This window comes from Erythranthe guttata, chromosome 11 (genome assembly GCF_056151865.1).
Source record: "Erythranthe guttata isolate IM_541 chromosome 11, IM_541, whole genome shotgun sequence".
NCBI lineage: Eukaryota > Viridiplantae > Streptophyta > Magnoliopsida > Lamiales > Phrymaceae > Erythranthe > Erythranthe guttata.
In genome coordinates, this window is record NC_142543.1 from 17,020,776 (window position 1) to 17,045,954 (window position 25,179).

A 25,179-nucleotide genomic window follows, 5' to 3' on the forward strand; every position below is an offset into this window, starting at 1 on the left:
GGTGGGTCTTCTGCTGCCACGTGTCTTTTTTTTATTTTTCTAAAATCCCTAAAGGTAAACCCTAGCTGGGAATATATTATAAAATACAAAAAAAAGACACGTGGCAGCAGAAGACCCACCCGGTGTTTTTCACCGGGTGTAGGGTCGAACAAATCTCTAATTACCATATAATTTGCAAACGATCAACGATTTGTGCACTTACAAAAGAACAATTCTGTAAAAAGTGGGAAGTAAAAAATAATCATAATTTACTAAAATACCCTTGAAAAAAAAAAAGCACTTTGCCCCACAAAAGTATAACCAAAACTCTCATCCATCAGTTGGGTTAGTTATACCTCACGGTACAAGCGGCAGTTGCGCCAAGAATCACGAACCAAATTCATTCACGCCCAACATTTTCATTACCAATATTTGGGCAATACCACTTTCTTTATTAACACTAAATTGTTGTGCCATAATAACACTCTTTCACATCCTGTAATAATTACACTAATTACACATTAATTAATACTAATCGAAATTATTAGATAAATCAAAAGGGTGGTGTATAAATATAGCATTTATTCCCTTTATTTCACCACAAATTAAGCTACGTACGTGCTCCCTTTAAATTTTCCCTCTTCTCTCTTCAAAGAATATCAACCTTCACAAGATATACCACTTCTTCATCTCTCTCTCTCTAGATCTCTCTCTCTCCTCTGTTCTTGCAGGACAGGAGAGAGATCGAAATGGAATTTGCTCAAAAATAAACTCTTCAAATACTTTCCTTTCAGAATTTCTCGTAATCGTTTTTTGATTCTCCGCTGCAATCATGCAAGGTAACTCTCTCTCTCTCTCTCTCTCTCTCTCTCTCTCTCTCTCTCTCTCTCTCTCTCTCTCTCTCTCTCTCTCTCTCTCTCTCTCACACACACACACACACACACACACACAAAAAACACCCATACATATGTCTATAGTTTTAAGGATTCCTGCTATATTTTTTAAGACATTTTAACACCTCCAACACACACACACACACACACATATTTATATATGTTTATGTTTTCGTCCCTCAAGTTTGCACTGATTACACATTTAGTCCATCATGTTCACTAAAAAAACATTTAATCCCTCGTGTTTCAAAAATTCACATTTTTAGTCAATTTTCCATTAAAATTAAAGGGAATAAAGCCTGTTCTCGTCATACAGAAATGACAAAAAATGTTAGATTATTGAAACAATAAAGACCAAATGTGTGTTTTGATAAAAATGGGGACCAAATGTGAAATATGTGCAAACTTGAGCAGTTGGAAACTGCAATTATCCCTATAAAAGAATTGCTGCTAACTATAAGAAATTTTGGAAACAGAAATCCAGAGTAACAAAGAGAAACATCTCAAAGAAGATGCTGCAAAAGAGAATCATCAACAAACCACAGAAGATTCCTTAATCCGAAACAAATACGAGGAATCTTCCGACACGAACGAGACGAAAAATCAAGAAACCGACGATGAATCCTCTCCCAGGGGCGTTCTGGAGATACCCATTACGGGTTCGGGCTCGGGCTCGGATTCGGATCAGGGCAGCAGTGCTATTGACCGGAGCGGAAGTTTCGGGAGCGAGAAATCGACGGCGGCTGAGAGTGGGGTTGCGATGGCATGGGATATGAGCTACGGCACGGCGCTGCAATGGAAGAAAATGTTCGGCCAGATGAAGAAAAAGACTCCCATGAAATTCTCGACTATTCCTTTGCTCGCAGGATACGGTTACGATCTGTCCAAGAAGGCTTTCCGGCGGCCGCTTGGCCGGAATCACAGCGCCGCCGACGCTATCGATTGTGGGGAGTTTGTTGTGCCTAAGCCTTCTTGGAGGAACTTCACTTATGAGGAGCTTAAGCAAGCTACTGACGATTTTAGCCCTGGTAATTCATTTATATTATTGAATTTTATTTAAATTACTATTTTAGCCCCTGTGACAAAAATAATATGGTAAATTACGGCCATCCTATGAGATAAGGTCAAATTACGAGAAAAAAAACTTATAATGTTTGGATGATTGCAGCAACTTTTCAACTATGAAATTTTCTTATGATACAATTCCTCTAGAGGTAAATTTAAGGGTGTTCATTTAGTAAAATTGTACCGAAATTTTTGGTGCGTCAACATTTCGTGCCGTTTATCGAACCGAATTATACGATTTGGTTCGATAAATGACCGAGGTGTAGATATTTTACTAAAATATTTAACAGGAGGGGTGGTTGTAATTACCCAAACATAAGGGTTTTTTTTCGTAATTTGACCTTATATCAGGGGTGGCCGTAATTTGCCCAAAATAATAATATATGAGTAACAACAATTAAATTAAATTACTCGAGCTCAATTTGTGTTCGGTTCGATTAAAGTTCGTTAGACCTTGACTCGATTGACAATCGAATCGAGGTCAAATTGAAATTTTCAAAATTGAATTAAAATCAAAACAAACTTGAAGAATCATGAGTTCGATAAAATTGACCATGTTTGTAACAACAAGAACAAACATTTCAAGTTTTCTTCTTTTATGAGTTGTAGGCCAACTGTTTGATAAAATGCCTGAATCAATATTTTTGTTTTTGAAACAGAGAAGTTAATTGGGAAAGGGGGGCATGCTGAAGTGTACAAAGGGCTCTTACCAGACGGCCAAGTTGTAGCCGTGAAGAAAATAATCAAACAACAAAAGAACGACGAAGATAAAGTTGGCGACTTCTTGTCCGAACTTGGAATCATAGCTCACATCGACCATCCAAATACTGCCAAATTAATCGGCTTTAGTGCCGATCGTGGTTTGCACCTTGTTCTCAAGTTCTCTCCACACGGAAGCCTCGCCACCGTATTACATGGTGATATTTTCGCAAATTTTTGCTAAATTTTATCTGCGAATTTATAAATATTCGTTCTGATTGAAGGGTTTGAAATGAATGGCTTTAAAATGATTTTAAACGGGAAGGATTTCAAATGACTCTAGATAAAATGCGAATAGGGAGTTAAATTTTCGGTTTATTGCATTTAGTATCCTTTGTTATACCAAATTTCTAAAAAACTCTTCGTGTTATAAATATTTGAAAAAAATACCCGTGATTTCAATTTTATTAGCAAACTACCCCCTACAAATGCTCACCATTTAGGGTGTCCCATAAAATGCGTCGTAGGTTTTTTTTTTGGTAAACGACCGAATTCACCAATGTTTTTCAAATATATTTTGGGTTTATTTTCATTTAGTACCCATGTGTTACATCGAACTGCTGAAAAACTTCATGTGTTATAAATATTAACAAAACAAAATCCTATGATTCAGTTTTATTAGCAAACTACCCCCTAACAAAATGCACCATTTAGGGGTTGTGTGCTAAAACAATTGCATTATAGGGGTTTTTTATGCTAATATTTATAACATGAGGAGTTTTTCAGCAATTCAGTATAACATAGGGGGTACTAAATGCAATAAACTTAATAAATTTTGCCATCGAGGGAAATTGGACAAAAAAAAATGGAAAATAATATAATGAAACTACTCCGTTTCGAATAATGTGGTTTCTCTTAGCTAACATAATAATACGTTCGATATTTCAGGTTCCGACGAGAATTTGGAATGGAAAATAAGGTATAAGGTGGCTATAGGTATTGCCGAAGGGTTGCAATATCTGCATTGCGACTGCCAAAGACGTATAATACATAGAGATATAACGGCCTCGAATATATTACTCTGCGAAGATTATCAACCTCAGGTTCTTTTAATTTTTTCATATTATCTTAACTAGAATAAAACGTTGTCTCGTTTATTTTATATTGAATTTTTTTTTATATGTTGTGCAGATATCCGATTTCGGACTAGCAAAATGGCTACCGGAGAAATGGTTGCACCATGTCGTTTCTCCAATTGAAGGCACTTTTGGGTAATAATATCGTCTTTTTGTAGTTTCGTGTTGCCTTCATCGTTTTTTTTTAATTTTAATTTTACGTTTTTTTTTAATCGAAAAATAGGTACATGGCTCCGGAATATTTCATGCACGGTGTAGTTCACGAGAAGACCGACGTGTTTGCCTTTGGAGTTCTCTTGCTTGAGCTTATAACGGGTCGTCGAGCAGTTGATTCTAGCCGACAAAGCCTTGTGATGTGGGTATGATTTTTTCGCTCGTAATTCTTTAATGTTTTTTTTTCATTCGTATACAAATTAAAAGGTCGGTTACAGTTATTTAATCTTGACCGTTGATCTTCAACTGTCACGAGATCATGGATAGTTAGAAAACCGAAAAAAACCAAAATGAATTGGGTAAAATCCAACTCATAATCGGCTTGACTACCCGTCGGCCGATTAAGCGTCCGGATCAATACAACATTCTATATTTTCGCCTCACATATATATCTTGTGTTTATTGCATTTAGCACCCATGTATTTATTTTACAAAAAAGTCCCCGTGTTATAAATATTAGCCAAGCCACCCCTATAATTCAATTTTATTAGCAAACAACCCCCTAAAAATTCACCATTTGAGGTTTTTTTTCCTACTATTTATAACACGGGGACCTTTATATATATGGAGTTCTAACATATAATTTTTGACCCGTGATTCATAGGCAAAACCACTTCTGGAGAAGAACAACGTCAAAGAAATAGCGGATCCTAAGTTAGGAGAAGATTACGAAGTTATAGAAATGAAACGTGCAATGTTTGCAGCTTCGATATGCATACACCACTTACCCAACATGCGGCCGAACATGACTCGAGTACTAAACGAATACCCCCTTTATATATTATATATAATCTTCATAATATTCAATGCAAAAAAATAAAAATAAAAAAACAAAAAATAATAATAGTAATATATACATGATTTATTTTAAATTTTAATTTTTTGCGTGTGCAGGTTGTTCAGGTGTTAAGAGGTGAGCATGAAGCAGTAGACATGAAGCAAAAGTCGATGGGAATGAGAGCGTTGCTTTGGGACTCGTGTGACTTGGAGGACTACACTTCTACCACGTACCTTAAGGACTTAAGTCGACATATGGAACTAGTTATGGAGTAATCCGTAATTATCTATAAAAAAAAATCGGGGATATTTTTTTCCTCGTGAAAAAGATCGATGGATTGAACTTCTAATTACTCTGATCTAGTAAAAGGGTATTATGGAAAGTGTATTTAGTTTTTATGCAATTGTTTTTTTAATTTTTTGGTTTTTTTGTTTTTGTTTTTCTTATTATTAATCTTCAAGTGTTGTTGCTTGCCTACTATGTAGTAGCTGAGAAGAAAAGTGGTGCTAAAAATATTTATAAATAGAGTATATATATCAAAGAGTAGTAGTAATTTTAAATGTCTACCTTCTTTTTTGCTGTTTGTTTTTTTGCTGGTTCATTATGGACTATTGTAGTTTGGACCAGAGTGTCAATCAATTAAAGATATTTATATATAAATATTTTTTCTTTTATATAGATTAAATGATTTTGAAGTTAGATATATAGCTATCATGTGAGCAACTATTGGAACGTGTAGATTAATAGCGCAAAATTACATAGTGTATTTTACCAGGTATATGTTTTACAAAATCGTCAGCAATTATTGGAACGTCTACTTTGCCAATGTGGCGAAGAAATTATTTTGGAGGGCGATTGTTTACAAATTGACTGAAACTACCTTCACAAAGTGAAGTGGCGGTGGTGTATGCAAAAGTTTTGAAAATAAATTATGATTTCTTTCGGCTCATAATTTATATCCGACATTTGCAAATGCAACGCGTGTTTTCGTTTTTCTTGAAATAAGTTGTTTATCTTATAATTTTACAAATACATAGCCAACAATAGTTTTTGTTTAAAATCACTTTAATAATTAGGAAAAATTAGTGAAAACACTCCGTTTTGAAATTCCACTGAGGTAGGTTCACTCTTTGTACGTAATTAGTGATAACTCACTCAATTATGTTTTTTCGCGAAATTCTAGATTACCTTATGTTTTTTTTTTTTGCAAAATTATGGATTAAATTGGATGTAAAGCGACTACGTTGTTTGGATATTTGATTTATCAATCGAATATATTTGATTAAAATATTAAAGTGTATATTAGCCTAAAAATCATAAATCAATTATAAAGAAACATGGTTGATTTATTAATCGAGACTATAAGTCGATTAAGTAAATTGTCACATAACAATATTAAAATCGACGACAGAAAAACTGGAGTGTATCGGACGGGATGGAAGAAACTCAACCACGAGATATGTTGGTCGGGGACATAGAGGATGAAGTTGCCGGTTTATGAGAGAAGGGTTATTTCAATACCAACAGTGTAGGTGTTTGATGTCCAGACGATGGTGCATCGACGGTGATGGAGGTGTTTGTTGGACTCCTCGACGGCGATAGAGGTTTTTTATATCCAGAGCAGTGGAGTTATTTAATGTCCAGATGATGGTGCAGCGGCGGCAGTCGTTAGTGAGAAAAAAAATAATTGTTGGCATCTAGGATGAAGATAAATATTGTATTAGAACCACTCAAAGTGTGTAACTTTTCTCAAATGAGAAAAATGAGGTTGAACATTTTTTATTAGTGTAATGGTTGGGCATATATCGAAAATCCGGGCAATTTTTTTTTTACAATATTTCGGTTTTTTTTTTTGAGAATTGGGGTGATTTTGTAATTATTTACAAAAATACAATAAAGCGTCGTTTAAAACGACGCGCTTTAACGGCCGTTGGATTGAGCTGAGATTGACGGCCGGATCTCCTATCTTGTCCTCCTAATCTGACGGCCAGAGATTAATCTGGGCAATCGGACGGCCGTTAAAAGGCGTCATTCAAAACGACGCCCTTTGACCCGCCACACTGGATTACAGCGTCATTTAATATGACGCCTTTTACCAGCCGTTGGATTGTGTTTATATCAACGGCTGGATTTGAGCTAAGGTTTTTTAAATTTACTTAATTCTTTTTATTGTTAAATTGGAATACTTAATTGAATTTTAATTTTAAATTAATTATATATTGTATTTTAAAAATTTTCCTTCATTTATTTATGCAATTTATTTTATAATTCACTATAAAATAATACGAATTTGGAACATTTTTTTTCATTCCAATTTCCGATATTCCGATTTCCGATTTTTCCGATTATTTTTGGAACGGAATTGGAATTACATATAAAATTATTGGAAATTCCGATTTCCGATCCGATTGTATTTCTGAAATAATCATGTTTGAATTATGTTGGAAATATATATATATATATATATATATATTGTATTTTTGAATTATTTTTCTATTGATGTTTTGCAAGAATTATAGTTGCTTTGATAAATCAATTATGTTGTTTTTACACGTGTTTAAATTTTATTTGATTGAACTTTGCTTTGGATTCTTGCCTTTAGCCGGAAAATTATGAAAATATTAAAAAACAATACTAAAAATTACCATTATTTCCGATTTTGGAACAAAACATTAAGAATTAATGTAATTTCCGAAAATTCCGAAATTCCGTCGATTCCGAGGTATTCCGAAATTGGAATGGATTTTGAAATTCCGATTTTTTTGGAACGTAAATTGGAACCTATTTTTAACTTCCGAAAAAATTGGAAAATTTCCAAAAAAAGCATTTCCGATCCATTCCGTCCGATTTCCATATTTTATTAAATAAAAATAAAATGCCTAATTATTGGGAAATATTTTTTGTCTCTAAATCCTTTAGTCTATTTAATTTGTTTTTTATTGAATAACTAAAATACTAAAAAGTTTTAATAAATAACCAACATAAACTACAATAATAATATCACCAATGACGGTGACCTCCGGTGCCACATCTCGGGGGCCTTCTAGTCCTGTGCCCTCTACCAACTTGTTCATCCTCATCACTCGAAGAATTTGCGGATTGAGAATAAGGAATAGGTGTGATCTGATGATCTACCGGTCGCGAAGACGAAAACTGATGCGTAGACCCCAAATGAACTGGGTCTTCCGAATTCATATTCGGATTAAAGTAGGGGTATGGGGTGTCCGGATCTGCATCAACGAGATTATATTATACTCACAGTTATAGATAGTATTAAAAATAAAATCAAAGGTACTAAACATACCAGATGGATGCCCGTGTGATCTAGGATCTGTATAATTATCGAATGCCGGATAATATGCACGAGAAGAAGTTCCTGCCTCGCCAGCGTACATCTGAGTCTGTGACTGAGGCATTTGAGACTGTGGTATCTGAGTCTGAGTCTGAGGGTGAGTCTGAGTATAAGGCATCTCAGATTGAGGCCTATCTGAAGGTCCGTGTCGAGACTCTAAGACATTAAGACATGTTCTGAGAGTCGGTAAATACGAACGATAGCCATCCCGGGGCATGTCTCCGCCATCAACAGAAACAATCAACGATCGAAGATGCTGAATCTGAAATAAGTAATAAGAAATATTTTATTTTTAGAAGACATACATTAATAAAAATTATATAATACACAAAATTTTATAATAAATAAATTTGAATACGTACCACTGTATCCATTGAAATCTGACCTCCAACCTGAAATCCTGTACGATCAGATGGGGTAATCGGTGATATGAAACGACGTGTGTGCAGTTCATACCACTCAAAATAACCATCTTCTGTAGTCTGACTGTCACTGGCATATGGATAATCAATAATATAATTGAGCATATTATCCCAAGCGGTAACATGCGAAACATGTGTAAGACTCCAGTCTCGGTTGGTAGCACCTGTACGGTTAGCATTGACGTGCATCCGGAAATCCGTCTCAGTATTTTCAGGAGGTTCGGGTATGAGTTGTACCATCCCGAACTGACGTACTACTCTGTCTGGTCGATGCATCTCCACAATTGCGTAGCATATCAGGGGGACTCTCGATACCCATATACCTGAACATATGATATCTGAATCACCACCTACAGCCTGATACTCCGGATCATCCATATCATATGGCATCCATATAAACTGATCTGGGAGCATCTGATCCAACATCATCCTAAAAATACGAAGAACATGTGCACCAGTCTCAATGAAGCTGACATGGTTGGTCCACCTGTGATATATTATTATATATTAAACTAAAGATAATAATAAAGATAAGGTTTAAAATCATATTGTTGTTGAGAATTTGAACTGCCGGAAGACATTTAAGAAAAAAAAAAGAAATTCAAAATGACAAAAATAAAAGGTTTTATTTAGAAAATTTTAGAAAAAAATCTAAGTAATTAAATGTTTTGAAGAAAAACAATCTGGCCTCCTATGTACACGAAAACTTTGACAGTATTCCTACCCGGAGTCGCCATTGAAACCCAATATTTTGATATTTTGAGATTATTATTTTTATTTCGAAATATTTAATATTTTCTATTTTTTTTTATAGCTACAAACACTTATGTTATATTATAAATCAGTTAAAACAAACAATTAATATTTGAAAATTTCTAATTCTTTTTATAATTTGATAGTTCCAAAACTATTAATTTGTATATTATAAATCCTAAACACATTGTGTAACTCGTAATTTTTCGACATATTCATATAACACTAACCAGTTAAAAACAAACAATTTGTATAAATTAGCAAACTTATCATTCAAGTAAGACTTAAATTAACCAATAAAATATTTAATTTACCTCAAAGATAATTGTAGATTTGCTAGCACCCACAATCACTACTCAATCCATCACAAGTTGAACTTCCACCTATTTATAATAATAAAAAGACCATCAAAATAAAAATTTCAGCAATTATTTAAAAATGGGGAAAAAAAAAAAACAGCTCCAAGTTGTACTACATTTGTACAATATAACAAATAATTACCTTCAAAATATTATTATTTGCTAGCTACAAAAATCCCTTCTCAAAACACCACAAATTAAGCTTCCACCTAGTTATAACAATAAAAAACAAAATTAAAATTTCAGCAATTAAAAATAATAATATTTGTCCAATATAACAAATAAATACCTCCAAATAATTATTATTTGCTAGCAGCGTAAATCCCTTCTCAATCAACCACAAATTACATTTCACCTAATTATAACAATCAAAACACACCAAAATTTAAATTTCAGACATTATTTAAAAAAAAAAAGATAGATAAAAATATGTTAAATTATTAAAACATAGGATCAAAAGTGAAACTGATGTAAACTTGAGGGGCTAAAGTGTAATTTTACAATTTTCATAAATTGAAAAGAAAAAAAAATAAGAATTTTGAAGTCATTGATTTTGAATTTTGACCAAACATCCATAAATTCGAACGGTTTGAAATCATGAATTTGAAATCTAAATCCTAATTATGGTAAAAAAGACGATTTATGGTCAAAATTAATGGCACTAAGAAATTAATGGTAAAAAAGACGATTTATGGTCTTGTTGAGGTAATACCTATTCTAATGTCATGACTAATTCTACCAATTTATCCACTAACTCACTAATAATTAATTAATTTATCCTACTAATTATTCTACTCGTATCATATTTAAACCATTACAAAAAATTTAAATTTCAGAAATTATTTAAACACAATCAAACATTCCTTCTTAAATCCACCATAAGTTAAAGTTTAACCTAAAAATAACAACGAAAAACAACAATAAAAATTTGAATTTCATAATAAATTATATATATTTTAACAATACAGGAAATAATTTATCTCCAAATTAATTGATAATTTACTAGATCAAAATTTCATTAATCCACCATTAATAAAAAATTAACAAAATTATATTAATAGTTAAAATTCTATTTAACTATAATAATAATTGAAAGAGTGAAAAAAATTACCTCAATAAGTACCCTGCTGAAATTAATTAAATTACCTACATTAGTTAATATATATAAATTAAACAATAATAAATAATAATTAACAAATAAAAAAGGGAGAGAAAGAAAACTTACGGTGGTGTTGGGAAGAAGGGAGCAAGGCAGCAGCAAATGTGGAATGGTGGGATAAATATATATATATATATATATATATATATATATATATATATATATATATATATATATATATATATATATATATATATATATATATATATATATATATATATATTCGGCCGAAATCACGACCGTTAGATCGATAAGAATCGGACGGCCGCTAAAAACGCGTAGTTTGAAATGACGCGTTTGACCATCTGACAGGTCAAAGCGCGTCATTCAAAATGACGCGTTTTAGCGACCGTCAGATCTTGCGATCTATCCCTGGCCGTCAGATTAGGAGGCAAGATAGGAGATCCGGCCGTCAATCTCAGCTCAATCCAACGGCCGTTAAAGCGCGTCGTTCAAAATGACGCGTTTTAGCGACCGTCAGATCTTGCGATCTATCCCTGGCCGTCAGATTAGGAGGCAAGATAGGAGATCCGGCCGTCAATCTCAGCTCAATCCAACGGCCGTTAAAGCGCGTCGTTTTAAACGACGCTTTATTGTATTTTTGTAAATAATTACAAAATCACCCCAATTCTCAAAAAAAAATCCAAAATATTGTAAAAAAAAAAATGCCCCTCGAAAATCCCCCAATAATTATGAAAACTCATATTTTTCTATTTCTTTTTTTCTTTTATCGATATGCAATGGTGTTTGTATGATATATATTTAAATTCACTTTATTAGAATAAAATAACAACTAAAGTTTATTAGTAAATATTATAACTTTTGAATTACTATTTGCCAAGACCTCTAGGCTCTAGTTAAAGGTGTAAACGGGCCGAATTTGACTGTTTAAGCGAGCTCGAGTTTGAGCCGTTTTGACATTTTTTTACTTTTACTAATATTGTTAGAAATTTATATTTATAACTTATAATAAAAAAAAAATCAAAATAAACAAAAGACCTGTAAAATTATTATTTTTTCTAAATTATTTATATCAATTTATTTTTTATTGTATATTAATTATATTTAAAGTAAATAAAAAAAACTCTCGAACCAACTCGTGAGCTCAGGAACATCTAAAAAACTCGTCTGAAGGCTCGAACTTTTCCAAAATACTTTCGCAATTCTCAAACACCGTCAACGTATTTGTATCCGAGAAAGAACGCAATTGAAAGACCAACCCTATATCCGTTAACGGGTCAAACCCGAATTAAGTATCCAATATTCTTCTCAAAGCTCAGACGATACTACAACGCTCATCGGAACCGCCGCCCTCCGCCGTGCATCCCGAAACTCCGAATCATCCGGCGATGGAGAGAGAGATCCTCCTCCAATTGGGGATCCTAATTTTCAGCCTAGGCATCTTCTACGTTCTCCACAGCCTCCCGAAGCGGGTCTTCACCAAGCTCCGATCCAAAACCCGACCCAACAACCAGGCCCACCGCCACTTCATCCTCGGAGCCCAGCTCCTATCCCGAGCCCGATCCACCAAGACCAAATCCACCGCCTTCAACCTGGCCAAATCCGCCGCCGACGAGGCCGACAAGGCCTTAGCCCTCGAGCCCAGAGATCCCGCCGCCCACATACTCAAGGCCATGGCCCAGGGGCTGATGGGCCACAAGACCGCCGCCGTGAAGTCGCTGGATACGGCGCTTTCGCCGCCGGCGGTGAAGATGCTGTCCGGGACGGAAAAGGGAGACGCTCTGTTTAAAAGGGCCGAGTTGCAGTTCGAGATGAACCGGAAGAGGCGGGTCGACTCGGCGATTTCGGACCTGGTCGAAGCGGTCGGGCTTAACCCGGATAATTGTAAAGCGTTTTGCTTGTTGGGCCGGTGTTATGAAATTAAGGGGCTGAAAGAAGACGCAATGAATGCTTTTGCGGCGGCGCTGAAAATTGAACCCGGTTTTGTGGAGGCCCGTGACGGTTTGGGCCGAGTCGGCCCATAATTTGTGTTTTTTATTTTTTTATTTTTTTATTTTTATTTTTCTTTTTTTTCTTTTTTTGAGTTATCACCTCTACCTTGGAATAACTTTTGTAACTTTTGAAATTTATGATTTTTCTTTTTAGTGTTTAGAGTTTTGTAGTCGCTACACCCGGTTACATACACTGATGATTTTAAACTATAAATTTACACATTATTACAAACATACACTGGATGATCTTAAATCATGAATTTACGCATAATAACAAATATACAGTTTGTGTTTAATTGGTAATTATTTGTACATATCTACGTTTTAAAATCACCATGTGTATATCATCGGGTGTAATATCCATGACCTTTTATCTATCACAATTCAAAAGTTTATACAAAATTTCCCATAAATAAAATATTACACTCAACTTATAATTACCCAGAATAAATCTAAAACACTAAAAGCAGTAAGAGCTTGCTTATTACGGTTATTTCTATGCTACACCCGGTGAAGATTACATTAGATGATTTTTTACTGTTGATCTACACACACCAATATGGGTGCGAGTGTATAAATGGTAAAAATCTATCCAATATAGCATAAAATATAGACAGTTAAATACATAGTGCAATGCCTAAAAATAGAGTTTTATCCCACCATAAATGACCAATCCCATTTTTCCTTTTCACAAACTTTCCACAAAACAAGTCAAGCTTCTTGAAAATGACCATCAAATGATTGAAAAAAAAGTAAAAAGAAATAAAAAGAAAGGCCACACCCCTAAGATGACATCAATTTACAAAAAAACCCTTCATTTAGTAGATAATTTGACAAAGTAAAGATGGAAACAATATACAGTTGAGATGATGGTTGTAATTTGCAGGAAAAAAAAAAAGGGAGAGCCACTCAAACAAGTATGGATTAATAATAAGTATGGAGTTTATGTATGTCAATTCAACAAAATTGATCTATACTTCACAAAGGCTGCACCCTTATATGGCAATGGAAAACAGGTTGAAAATTAATCCATACCAAAGAAGCGCCGCCTCCTATCATACATTCGACATTACATCTAAAATTAAATAAAAAAAACCTTAAAACCCTATAATCAAACTAAAACCGTAAATTTGTCGAGATATCGATCGCGAGCTACATGTTAAAAAAGACAATTAGTAGAATTAAGACCCTATTAATGTAGCTAACAAACTATAGAGAGCTTATGTCATGTCATTAATTATACGATTGGTGGGGCCAGATGAAAAACTCCTGGGGCGACTGCATCATCATGTGATTCATCGGTGGCGGCGTCGAGGCGGCTTCGGTGGGGCCCACGTGGTGGTGGTGGTTCATGTGCTGAAAAAAATTGTGCAAACTACCTAACACGCAAGTGCACGTATCACAAACAAGTAGTAAAAGTGAACTCATGAGAGTCGGATGTCGATCCCATAGAAAATACTCAAATTATCTAATCCTAAGTACCAAATTCTAACAATTATGGTTTTTATCCAGCCTACGCAAGGTTGTGAAATTTAATCAACTAAATAATTAAACTAATTATGAAAGCAAAACACGAGAAAATATCAAGTAAAAACGGATCTAGGATTTCATCTCCCCCCTATGCAAGAATTGCTCACCCAAAACCCCTCAATTATGAAATATATGATTCCTGATTATTAACCACAGACACTAATTTACTCATAACCCGCTGTCGCGTGTATTATGAGTCTATTATTCATAAACGGTTCACTATATGCCTATGCAAACCAATTATGAATAAAGCTGTTGGGAATATGCTCGAAATATTGTAAATAACTCGTCGGATAGGCAAGGTGAGGCGCGGACTAGGTCGCTCTCTTAAGACGAATTTCACGATCCCTTCTCGTTGAGGTGTAGTAAGGTCGCAATCGTGTCGCCTATGGGATACAACAGCCCAGCCTATCTCGTTGCTGTAGCTTCACAAGAAACCGCACTATCAAGTGAAGCAAGAAGCTTGCACCCGACACTTATAAGAACTCAAAAGATAACAATTTAGTTGGTAAAGAGGAGAAGTTTTTGTTGGCATCGAAGTGGTTCGAAATGAAATCAGCATGGCAGCTTTTATATGAACAAAAATCAGGGCCGTTTTATTTGTGAAGTAAATGGTATAATTAAAATAAAATAATTGCCTTTGAATTTGAATTTTGAAATGCTGATTTGTAACTTGTAAAAAACGTTTGTAGCCTTTAAGTAGCCTTTAAATAATAATTTAATATTGGGTCAAAAACATTGAAGTCTGGAGACTTAAAAAATCATTTTTTGTAACTGACAAATCTTCACATTTGTCAGCCGAATATGATTTGAAAATTGCACATTTATTTATAAAATATTCCAACAATCCCCCACTTATTTTATAAATAAATTAAAAACAATTTAATGTTTTGAGTTCTTAAGAGAATATTATGCATAATGAAAGTGGGCAATGCCTTGAAACCTTCACTTAGTTCATTATATTTCCCGTACTAGAATCAAAGTAGACTTAGCCTTGAAACAGTGATCCTTGGGGTACGTAGAATTATAATGCACACATAATATTCGAGTGTCCCGAATAAGCTTCTTAAAGCCGGCACATTAGCGGCCTTGTGCCTTACCCCATTTTTAGTGAGTGCTCTAGAGAATAGCCTATAATTCTCATAGAAAGCGGCCCCACTTCCACACTCACATAGGTGAATTCTATCAAGGATGTTTACGTAACTCCAACACCCCACCCATTAGGACTATAGAATTCATTAAGAGATCAAAATCTCATCCTCACAATTCGTTACGAGCTTTATTTGTGCACACGCATCATTGGGTTGGATAATAAAAGTGTGCACTTTTATCACAATCAAGTTGCTTTCAGATTCGTTTTTCTTCGCCTAGTTCTTAGGATCTCTAGTCCCTAGGTGGTAGTATCCTCATCAACAACTTTTACAATTCTTTAGGCTTTAGTCCAATCCCCCTCGATGTTGTCAAAACTTTTTCTCTAGCTAGAGATTTTGTAAACGGATCCGCAAGATTATCGCACGATTTCACAAATTCAATGGTTACGGCACCATTGTTCACATATGACCTCACAGTGCTATGTTTTCTTCTAATGGTTCTTGATTTACCATTGTAGAATTTATTTTGCACTCGGCCAATCGCAGCTTTGCTATCACAATTTAGCAAAACAGGAGGCATTGGTTTCTCCCACATTGGAATTTCATATAGTAGATCTCGCAACCAACTTGCCTCTTCACTCGCTGAGGCTAGTGCAATCAACTCAGCCTCCATAGTGGATTTAGCTATAATATGTTGCTTTTTTGAGCGCCAACATATAGCTCCTCCACCTAATGTAAACACGTAGCCAGTTGTAGAAAATGAGTTATCAGACTCAGTATTCCAATCAGCATCACTGAAACACTCAACGGTAGCAGGATGTGATTTATAAAATATTCCGTAGTCCATGGTTCTCTTAAGATAACCCATGACTCTTCTCAAAGCTTCCCAATGTTCAGCATTAGGTCTATGTGTGAATTGACTCAACACACCAACAGCATAAGCAATATCGGGTCTTGTACAATCAGTTGCATATCTAAGGCTACCAATGATACTCGCATATAATTTTTGATCTACCACATCATTGTCACTTAAAGTAGGACGCAATTTAACAACATTATTAAAAGGGGTGCACATAGGATTGCAATCAAAATAATTATATTTTTTCAAGATTTTTTCAACATAGTGACATTGATCAAGACATATACCTTCCTTTACTCTAGTTATTTTCATGCCAAGTATCACATTTGCTTCACCCATATCTTTCATATCAAAATTATTTTTAAGTAAAGCCTTAGCAAAATTCACAATTTCTATATTAGATCCAAAGATTAGGAAATCATCAACATATAAACATATAATAACATGCAATTTTTCTCTACACATATAATAAATACATTTATCACTCTCATTGCATTTAAAGCCACTAGTGAGCATACAACGATCAAATTTCTCATGCCATTGTTTGGGAGCTTGTTTTAGACCATATAAAGATTTAATCAATTGGCATACTTTTTTTCTCATGACCAAGTTGAACAAACCCTTCATGTTGTTCCATATACAATTCTTCTTCTAAATCACCATATAAAAATGCAGTTTTCACATCCATTTGATGAATAATTAAATTATGAATAGATGCAACAGCAATCAACATTCTTATGGATGTAATTCTAGTCACAGGAGAAAAAGTATCAAAGAAATCTATATCATCTTTTTGTTTAAAACCCTTAGCAACTAATCTCGCTTTATATTTATCAATAGAACCGTCGGGATTAAGCTTCTTTTTAAGAATCCATTTACAACCTATCGCATTGCAACCGGGAGGTAAGTCAACTAATTTCCAAGTTCCATTAGAAATTAGAGTATCCATTTCATTATTAATGGCTTCTCTCCACAAATCAGAATCAGGGGATGATAGAGCTTCATTAATGGTTATAGGATCATTTTCTACGTTATAAATTAAATAATCAAGACCAAAGTCCCTCTCAATTCTAGGTCTCTTACTTCTTCTAGGTTCAATTTCAACACTAGGTTCGTCTATGTTCTCATTGGTGATAGTGATCCTAGATGAACTAGGTTCTTCTATAGATTTATTATTACCCCCACTATTTCTCAATTTATAGGGAAACTTATCTTCATGAAATATGGCATCTAAAGATTCAATTACAACATTATTTTCTAAGTCAAGAAATCTATACGCTTTACTAGAATCAGCATAACCAAGAAAAACACATTTATAAGCTTTAATTCCTAATTTAGGAATTTTAGGATCATAAATTCTCACATAAGCAAGACAACCCCAAATTTTAAAATAACTCACATTTGGTTTTCGATGTTGCCATAATTCAAAAGGAGTAATTAAATCATGTTTTCTAGGTACTCGATTTAAAACATAATTAGCAGTTAACACAGCTTCACCCCACAAATAATTAGGTGCATTTGAACTAGCGAGCATAGCATTAGTCAAATTAATCAAAGATCTATTTTTTTCTTTCAGCAACTCCATTTGATTGAGGAGAATAAGGAGCGGTGACTTGATGTACGATCCCTAAGGATTCAATATGAGATCTAAGGCCAAGTGAATCATATTCTTTACCTCTATCAGTTCGAAAAGACTTGATTTTTCTTTCAAAACGATTTTCCACTTCTTTAATAAAAATCACAAGTTTTTCAAAAGCATCACTTTTATTTTTCAAAAGATAAATATAACAATATCTTGAAAAATCATCAATAAAAGTAATAAAATATTTTTTGCCACCTCGAGTTAAAATACCTTCAAATTCACAAATATCAGAATGAATTAATTCTAAAAATTCAGTCGTTTTATCAACTTTAAAATGTGGTTGTTTAGTGATTTTAGTCATACTACAATATTCACATTTTTCAAAATTATTATGAAAATTAGGTATCATGCCCACTTTACTCATATTTTTCACATATTTACTATTAACATGACAAAGACGTGCATGCCACATATTAACACAAGAAGCGACATAAGCAGAAGTATCATTTATTTCAACATTAAGTTTAAACATGCCATCACAAGCATAGCCTTTACCAACAAAAGCACCACCCTTAGAAAGTACAAATTGATCTGCCTCTATGACTTGTTTGAAACCAGCCTTATTAAGCATAAAACCAGAAACTAAATTCTTTCTAATAGCAGGAACATGAAGAACATCCTTCAGAATAACCACACGGCCCGAAGTAAACTTCAAGTGGACGTTGCCCATGCCCATCACATTAACAGTGTGAGAATCACCAAGTAGCACCTTGTTATCCTCGGAAGAGGTATAAGTTTCGAACAAGGTTTTGTCGTGACTCACGTGCCTCGACGCACCAGTATCTAACCACCACCCATCATTATTTTCAAGCATGTTGATTTCGGTGACCATCGCCACTAATGGTTCTTCAACAGCTTGAGTTACATTCGCCTGTGGAGCACCGGTTTTTCGATGATTACAGTCTTTTGCCTTGTGACCCGGTTTTCCGCAGACAAAGCAAGCATTAAGCGCATATCCATTGTTTCTCGGTGGTGGCCGATTATAAGATGGAGCATGGTAACCTTTGTTTGGGCCAAAATGTGAATTCTGACTAGGATACTTGTTAGATGTAAATTTATTATTTCCATTTGACTTCATAAATTTACCCTTAGGTTTAAGGTGAGCATAATTCTTTTTAGGTCCATTATTTGCAGAAACTAAATGTACCTTTTCGCGATAACTTCCTTTGTCTTGTTTCCTTGCTTCTTCCTCGATTCGCAGCCGTGCCATGAGATTAACCAACTTCAACTCGCTTTGTTTGTGTAGGAGCGTCTTTTGGAATTCCTTCCACGATTCCGGTAGCTTGTCGATTATGGCGGCGACTTGCATTTGTTCGTCGATCTTGATGCCCTCCGTTTCGATGTCGTGGACAATCATTTGGAGGTCATGGATTTGATCGAGCACCGGTTTCTCTTCCACCATGCGAAAGTTGAAATATCGGCTACATGCGTACTTCTTAGTGCCAGCTTCTTCGGAGTCGTACTTGTCTTCCAAGGCTGCCCAATTTTTTCTCGCGGATGAGTAAGAGTTGGAGTAGAAATCATACAACTCGTCGGAAAGACAGTTGAGTATATAATTTCTACAGTCTTCTTCGTCGTTTGCCCATTTTTTGAGCAACGTGTCGTGATCTCGTTTTTGTTGTTCGTCAAACGCAGTGGCGTCTATGTGATTGGGATTGTCATCGGTAATAATACACGCCACCTTCATGAGTTTCAAGTAGAACAACACCTTTTTAGCCCATCGTCGAAAAAACTGCCCATTGAAGCGGAATGGTCGGTTGAGCTCGTTTGTTCCGGTAGAGGCAGCAGAAGTTGCAACAGCAGCAGGCCTCTCCATTGGGAATACGAAGAATTTCATCTTAAATTGTTGGGAATATGCTCGAAATATTGTAAATAACTCGTCGGATAGGCAAGGTGAGGCGCGGACTAGGTCGCTCTCTTTAGACGAATTTCACGATCCCTTCTCGTTGAGGTGCAGTAAGGTCGCAATCGTGTCGCCTATGGGATACAACAGCCCAGCCTATCTCGTTGTTGTAGCTTCACAAGAAACCGCACTATCAAGTGAAGCAAGAAGCTTGCACCCGACACTTATAAGAACTCAAAAGATAACAATTTAGTAGGTAAAGAGGAGAAGTTTTTGTTGGCATCGAAGTGGTTCGAAATGAAATCAGCATGGCAGCTTTTATATGAACAAAAATCAGGGCCGTTTTATTTGTGAAGTAAATGGTATAATTAAAATAAAATAATTGCCATTGAATTTAAATTTTGAATGCTGATTTGTAACTTGTAAAAAACGTATGTAGTCTTTAAGTAGCCTTTAAATAATAATTTAATATTGGGTCAAAAACATTGAAGTCTGGAGACTTAAAAAATCATTTTTTGTAACTGACAAATCTTCACATTTGTCAGCCGAATATGATTTGAAAATTGCACATTTATTTATAAAATATTCCAACATAAGCATTAACTAACAAGTCTCGTAAATGGCTACCTAAGGTGATATCTGTATGTCTACGACACCACATGCAATTGACACACTCATCCGGTGAAAACTACTCAAAGGCTCTTTTACTTACAGTCTTATTTTTCAAAATAGCTCTGTCGAGTCAATCCCAATAATCACAGATAAAGCACCTAAATTGATCAGGTTCATGCACTAACAATCATAACAAGTAGAAGAAATAATCAATAAATCATAATTGCATAATCTCAAGAAAACGAGTTCACCATCCCCACACAGGGTTCCAACAAAATGCTAGATTAAAAACTTAGCTACTCATGTTCTCTATGAACATATGATAAACATAATAAAAATATAAAAAGAAATAGATTAAGAAAAGATAGATGAAAGAAGAATTGTGATGAAGATTTGTCAATTCTCCGTCTTCGTTTCTCCGTTCTCTCGTTCCTCTTCCTCTAAAATTGTGTCCAAAAGTCCTCTAATTCGTGCTTGGTTTGGACTTAAATAGATGTCTCAACTTGGTAGAAGAATTCAGGTTTCCTTGTGTGATTAAAAGTCCAAAATTGTCTCCAGCGTGTTTTCAGACGGCCGCGCGAGAATCAGTACAATTCTCACACGGCTGCGCGAGAATCGCCGAAACCTTCTGCCCAAATTCTGCAGTTGGCGCAGCCGCGCCAAAAATAGGCTAAATTTGGCACGGCCGCGCATGCGACTTTTCAGCATATTTTTGTTTTCTTCCGTTTTTGCCCTTTTTTTTATCTTTTTCGGCTCATTTCAACCTTGGAATTCCCAAATCATCAAGTTGTACCTAAAATACAATAAACCACTCATTAAGCACCATTAAATCAATAAAAGTATACAAAAATCCTCCTAAGAAAATATACATTGAGTGTAAAATATACACTCAACAGTGGTGGTAGAACAGAGCCCCCGCCGCCGCCGTCGTGTCGAACGGCACTCCGTACGGGTAGAGGGAGGAGCCCGGGGGTTGCACGGTGGTGGAGAAACTAATATTGGTGGTGGTTTGAGTGGCGGCGGCGGTGTTTGAAGGATGGTTGAGATTGTCGTCCATGTCATTGGATTCGAGGGAGAGTTTCAAGCGCTTGGCGGCACCACCAACCGGAAGAGGGCTTTTGGCGATGGCTTCCATGTCGTAACGGTTCATCTCAAAATTCGTGACAGCATTTAGTCCCCTGAATTTTATGGCCGCTATGTCGTACGCTTCGGCCGCTTCCTCCTCCATCGCTGCATTTAAATTAAATTAAAATTAAAAACAAAATCAATAACTATAGGCGGTGCTCGACTAATGACTCTTGATAGCAATAAACTTCCTAGTGTTACTAAAATTAGCAACAAAAAAAAAACCTGATAATGCATTTTTTTTAGCATATCACCCCCTAAATAGCAAGTCTTTATGGTGTAGTATGCTTAAAAAAATAGAATCATAGGGGGTTGGTTTTGCAGTAAAATAACACGAGTAGTTTTTTTAGCAATTAAAGAAAACACATGGGTGTTGAATGCAATAAACCGTTAAATGTTTTTTTTTTCTTTTTCGAAAGCCAATTTATCGACTTGATTAAGTCGAATAAACGGAATTAATTAACTAAGCTTACGTACCAAATGTTCCAAGGTAGAGGTCTTTATTCCCCGCAACACGACCAATCCTTGCTTGCCATCGACCTTGTTGATGATGCCTGCATATTCACGACTTATATAAATTAAAACTTCGGAAAAAATAATTTTCAAGAAAACTAAGATCGCAATTGAATGCGTCGAAATTCACAAGTGCTTAATGTAATCAAACCTTGTAACACCCCTATATATCGATGCTCCCCTTGAAAAACCGCTACTATTCCTAAAGAAAACAAATAAAAATAATTTGTTAGACTCTTAATTGCTCGGTTTTTGTTTCCCCCTTTTGTAGTCATTTACGAGCTTATTTAACAACGGAGTGACGGAGAAAATCAAATCAAACCTTCTAAGCGAGGCTATGAATTCTTGTTTAGTCGCATGCTACATCTCCTCGAGTTCTTTGGCATAATTTAAAATCTAAAAGGGCGAATTGATTTATCTGGTTAATCGACGGATATAATATATTAATGTACACGCAGATTAAATGTAGTTACGAGATGTATTAATTACCGGGAAGTTCGTGGTGGCAGTGGCACCCCAGTACTTGAGAGCGGCTAAATCGTACGCTCTTGCCGCCTTGTCTTCCTTGTCATAACCACCTACACCACAGTTTTGAATATGAATAATCTTGATCGAAAATTTATTATTATATATACGTAAATACACGAATAGCAAAATATAGAGGTGCTAAAAGCATTAATTACTGTTGAATTTGAATGCCTATGGATATCCACTCATCTGTTGAGACAGACTACATGTTACGACATTAGGTGAGGTAACAGAATTGTTGTGTTGTCACAGTAATAAATCTACGAAAAGCAGAATAAAGAACACAACAATTTAATGTGGTTCGGATACAAATGTACCCTACATCCACGAGGACTTGCAAAACTAGTTCAGATTTAAGTGTACATTAATAGGACTTAATAAAACACTAAAGACTCCCTCTTTATGTGATACGCCGTTCTTGCACACGACTCGAACTTGTTGATAATCAAAGCAATTCCTCCTCCGCACTCTTGGACTTCCTCCAATGTTGAACTTCCTTCAAACGGCGGATCGACCTCTCCCGAGATCTTTTAAGCACTTCTCCCGAAACGCCGATCTTCTTTATGGCCTGGTAGAAGAAACCTGTTCTGTTGCCACACCTGTCGTGCAGACAGGGCTGCAGCACGGGCTGCACCCTTCAAAGCCTTTATGTTGGGATTTTTCTTATTAAAGCTCCATCGGACTCATATGAGGTTGAGGGCCTTATATAGGCACGAAATCCACCACCCTAAACCTAACTTGAGCCCTAAGAAATCGATTAACTAGGTAATAGAATCCTAGTCGATTTCTACTTCTATTCTAGATAAATACAAAAGATACCTAACTAGAATACAATACATGGAAATAAATCTAAGTCCTAATAACAATATTACAAAAATAGGACTCTAATTAATTCCAAAATAAACATGGAAAACAAATCTTTGCCAATCTTTAATTTCCACGTATGACGGATTTCTTCAATCTTCACTAACGGAAATTTGGAGCCAACAATCTCCCCCTTTGGCATAGATTGGTTAGAATCCATGTTTAACAAGAACTCCCCCTGCAGATGAGATTTACTCCCCCTGCAACAAAGATATCACTTTTCTTCACCCGTCTTGGTCTTCTATCAGAGTGTCCCATCACGAGGCACGTTACAACGCAGCGGAATTTGGTGAATGCCGTGACAGACTTCCGTCTCAACCTTCCTTGTGAACACACGTCATCCAATAAGCAAAGCAAACAAATCAAAATCCAAAATCAGACACTAAGTATATCTAGTGACCCGCTCTGATACCAATTGTTGAATTTGAATGCCTATGGATATCCACTCATCTGTTGAGACAGACTACATGTTACGACATTAGGTGACGTAACAGAATTGTTGTGTTGTCACAGTAATAAATCTACGAAAAGCAGAATAAAGAACACAACAATTTAATGTGGTTCGGATACAAATGTACCCTACATCCACGAGGACTTGCAAAACTAGTTCAGATTTAAGTGTACATTAATAGGACTTAATAAAACACTAAAGACTCCCTCTTTATGTGATACGCCGTTCTTGCACACGACTCGAACTTGTTGATAATCAAAGCAATTCCTCCTCCGCACTCTTGGACTTCCTCCAATGTTGAACTTCCTTCAAACGGCGGATCGACCTCTCCCGAGATCTTTTAAGCACTTCTCCCGAAACGCCGATCTTCTTTATGGCCTGGTAGAAGAAACCTGTTCTGTTGCCACACCTGTCGTGCAGACAGGGCTGCAGCACGGGCTGCACCATTCAAAGCCTTTATGTTGGGATTTTTCTTATTAAAGCTCCATCGGACTCATATGAGGTTGAGGGCCTTATATAGGCACGAAATCCACCACCCTAAACCTAACTTGAGCCCTAAGAAATCGATTAACTAGGTAATAGAATCCTAGTCGATTTCTACTTCTATTCTAGATAAATACAAAAGATACCTAACTAGAATACAATACATGGAAATAAATCTAAGTCCTAATAACAATATTACAAAAATAGGACTCTAATTAATTCCAAAATAAACATGGAAAACAAATCTTTGCCAATCTTTAATTTCCACGTATGACGGATTTCTTCAATCTTCACTAACGGAAATTTGGAGCCAACAATCTCCCCCTTTGGCATAGATTGGTTAGAATCCATGTTTAACAAGAACTCCCCCTGCAGATGAGATTTACTCCCCCTGCAACAAAGATATCACTTTTCTTCACCCGTCTTGGTCTTCTATCAGAGTGTCCCATCACGAGGCACGTTACAACGCAGCGGAATTTGGTGAATGCCGTGACAGACTTCCGTCTCAACCTTCCTTGTGAACACACGTCATCCAATAAGCAAAGCAAACAAATCAAAATCCAAAATCAGACACTAAGTATATCTAGTGACCCGCTCTGATACCAATTGTTGAATTTGAATGCCTATGGATATCCACTCATCTGTTGAGACAGACTACATGTTACGACATTAGGTGAGGTAACAGAATTGTTGTGTTGTCACAGTAATAAATCTACGAAAAGCAGAATAAAGAACACAACAATTTAATGTGGTTCGGATACAAATGTACCCTACATCCACGAGGACTTGCAAAACTAGTTCAGATTTAAGTGTACATTAATAGGACTTAATAAAACACTAAAGACTCCCTCTTTATGTGATACGCCGTTCTTGCACAC

General features: G+C 35.6%; 3 protein-coding genes, 1 long non-coding RNA gene and 1 pseudogene across 6 annotated transcripts; 2 read left to right on the top strand and 3 right to left on the bottom strand.

The window, feature by feature from the left end:
* The first annotated feature begins 295 nt into the window (after positions 1-295).
* LOC105955868 (receptor-like cytosolic serine/threonine-protein kinase RBK1) lies at positions 296-5,423 on the top strand. Its single transcript, XM_012979666.2, has 8 exons — positions 296-818; positions 1,349-1,900; positions 2,597-2,854; positions 3,585-3,739; positions 3,828-3,907; positions 3,996-4,131; positions 4,590-4,739; positions 4,880-5,423. The coding sequence occupies exons 1-8, from the start codon at positions 812-814 to the stop codon at positions 5,036-5,038; spliced, it is 1,497 nt and encodes a 498-aa protein (XP_012835120.1). The 5' UTR covers positions 296-811; the 3' UTR covers positions 5,039-5,423.
* A 2,183-nt stretch (positions 5,424-7,606) lies between these two features.
* LOC105955845 (uncharacterized) lies at positions 7,607-9,675 on the bottom strand. Of its 2 annotated transcripts, XM_088825377.1 has the most exons (4): positions 9,605-9,675; positions 8,478-9,024; positions 8,068-8,377; positions 7,607-7,993 (listed from the first exon to the last, which is right to left on the bottom strand). In XM_088825377.1, the coding sequence occupies exons 2-4, from the start codon at positions 8,964-8,966 to the stop codon at positions 7,764-7,766; spliced, it is 1,029 nt and encodes a 342-aa protein (XP_088681503.1). In that variant the 5' UTR covers positions 8,967-9,024; positions 9,605-9,675; the 3' UTR covers positions 7,607-7,763. The 2 variants fall into 2 exon arrangements, with proteins under 2 accessions (XP_088681503.1, XP_088681504.1); XM_088825378.1 differs by lacking the exon at positions 9,605-9,675 and having other exon boundaries at positions 8,478-9,069.
* An 82-nt stretch (positions 9,676-9,757) lies between these two features.
* LOC148767110 (uncharacterized) lies at positions 9,758-10,912 on the bottom strand. The gene is made up of 4 exons (XR_016034517.1): positions 10,875-10,912; positions 10,761-10,795; positions 9,939-10,004; positions 9,758-9,858 (listed from the first exon to the last, which is right to left on the bottom strand). It is a non-coding gene; the product is annotated as an uncharacterized LOC148767110 (long non-coding RNA).
* Positions 10,913-11,944: 1,032 nt separating this feature from the next.
* LOC105955858 (hypothetical protein) lies at positions 11,945-12,994 on the top strand. Its single transcript, XM_088825624.1, has one exon. It carries the CDS (start codon positions 12,158-12,160, stop codon positions 12,791-12,793), a length of 636 nt encoding a protein of 211 aa, XP_088681750.1. The 5' UTR covers positions 11,945-12,157; the 3' UTR covers positions 12,794-12,994.
* Positions 12,995-21,226: 8,232 nt separating this feature from the next.
* Positions 21,227-23,625, bottom strand: LOC105955859 (AP2-like ethylene-responsive transcription factor AIL6; annotated as a pseudogene). The gene is made up of 6 exons (XR_016034577.1): positions 23,563-23,625; positions 22,465-22,581; positions 22,298-22,371; positions 22,127-22,177; positions 21,940-22,016; positions 21,227-21,567 (listed from the first exon to the last, which is right to left on the bottom strand). The product of XR_016034577.1 is annotated as an AP2-like ethylene-responsive transcription factor AIL6 (transcript).
* Between the last annotated feature and the right edge of the window lie 1,554 nt (positions 23,626-25,179).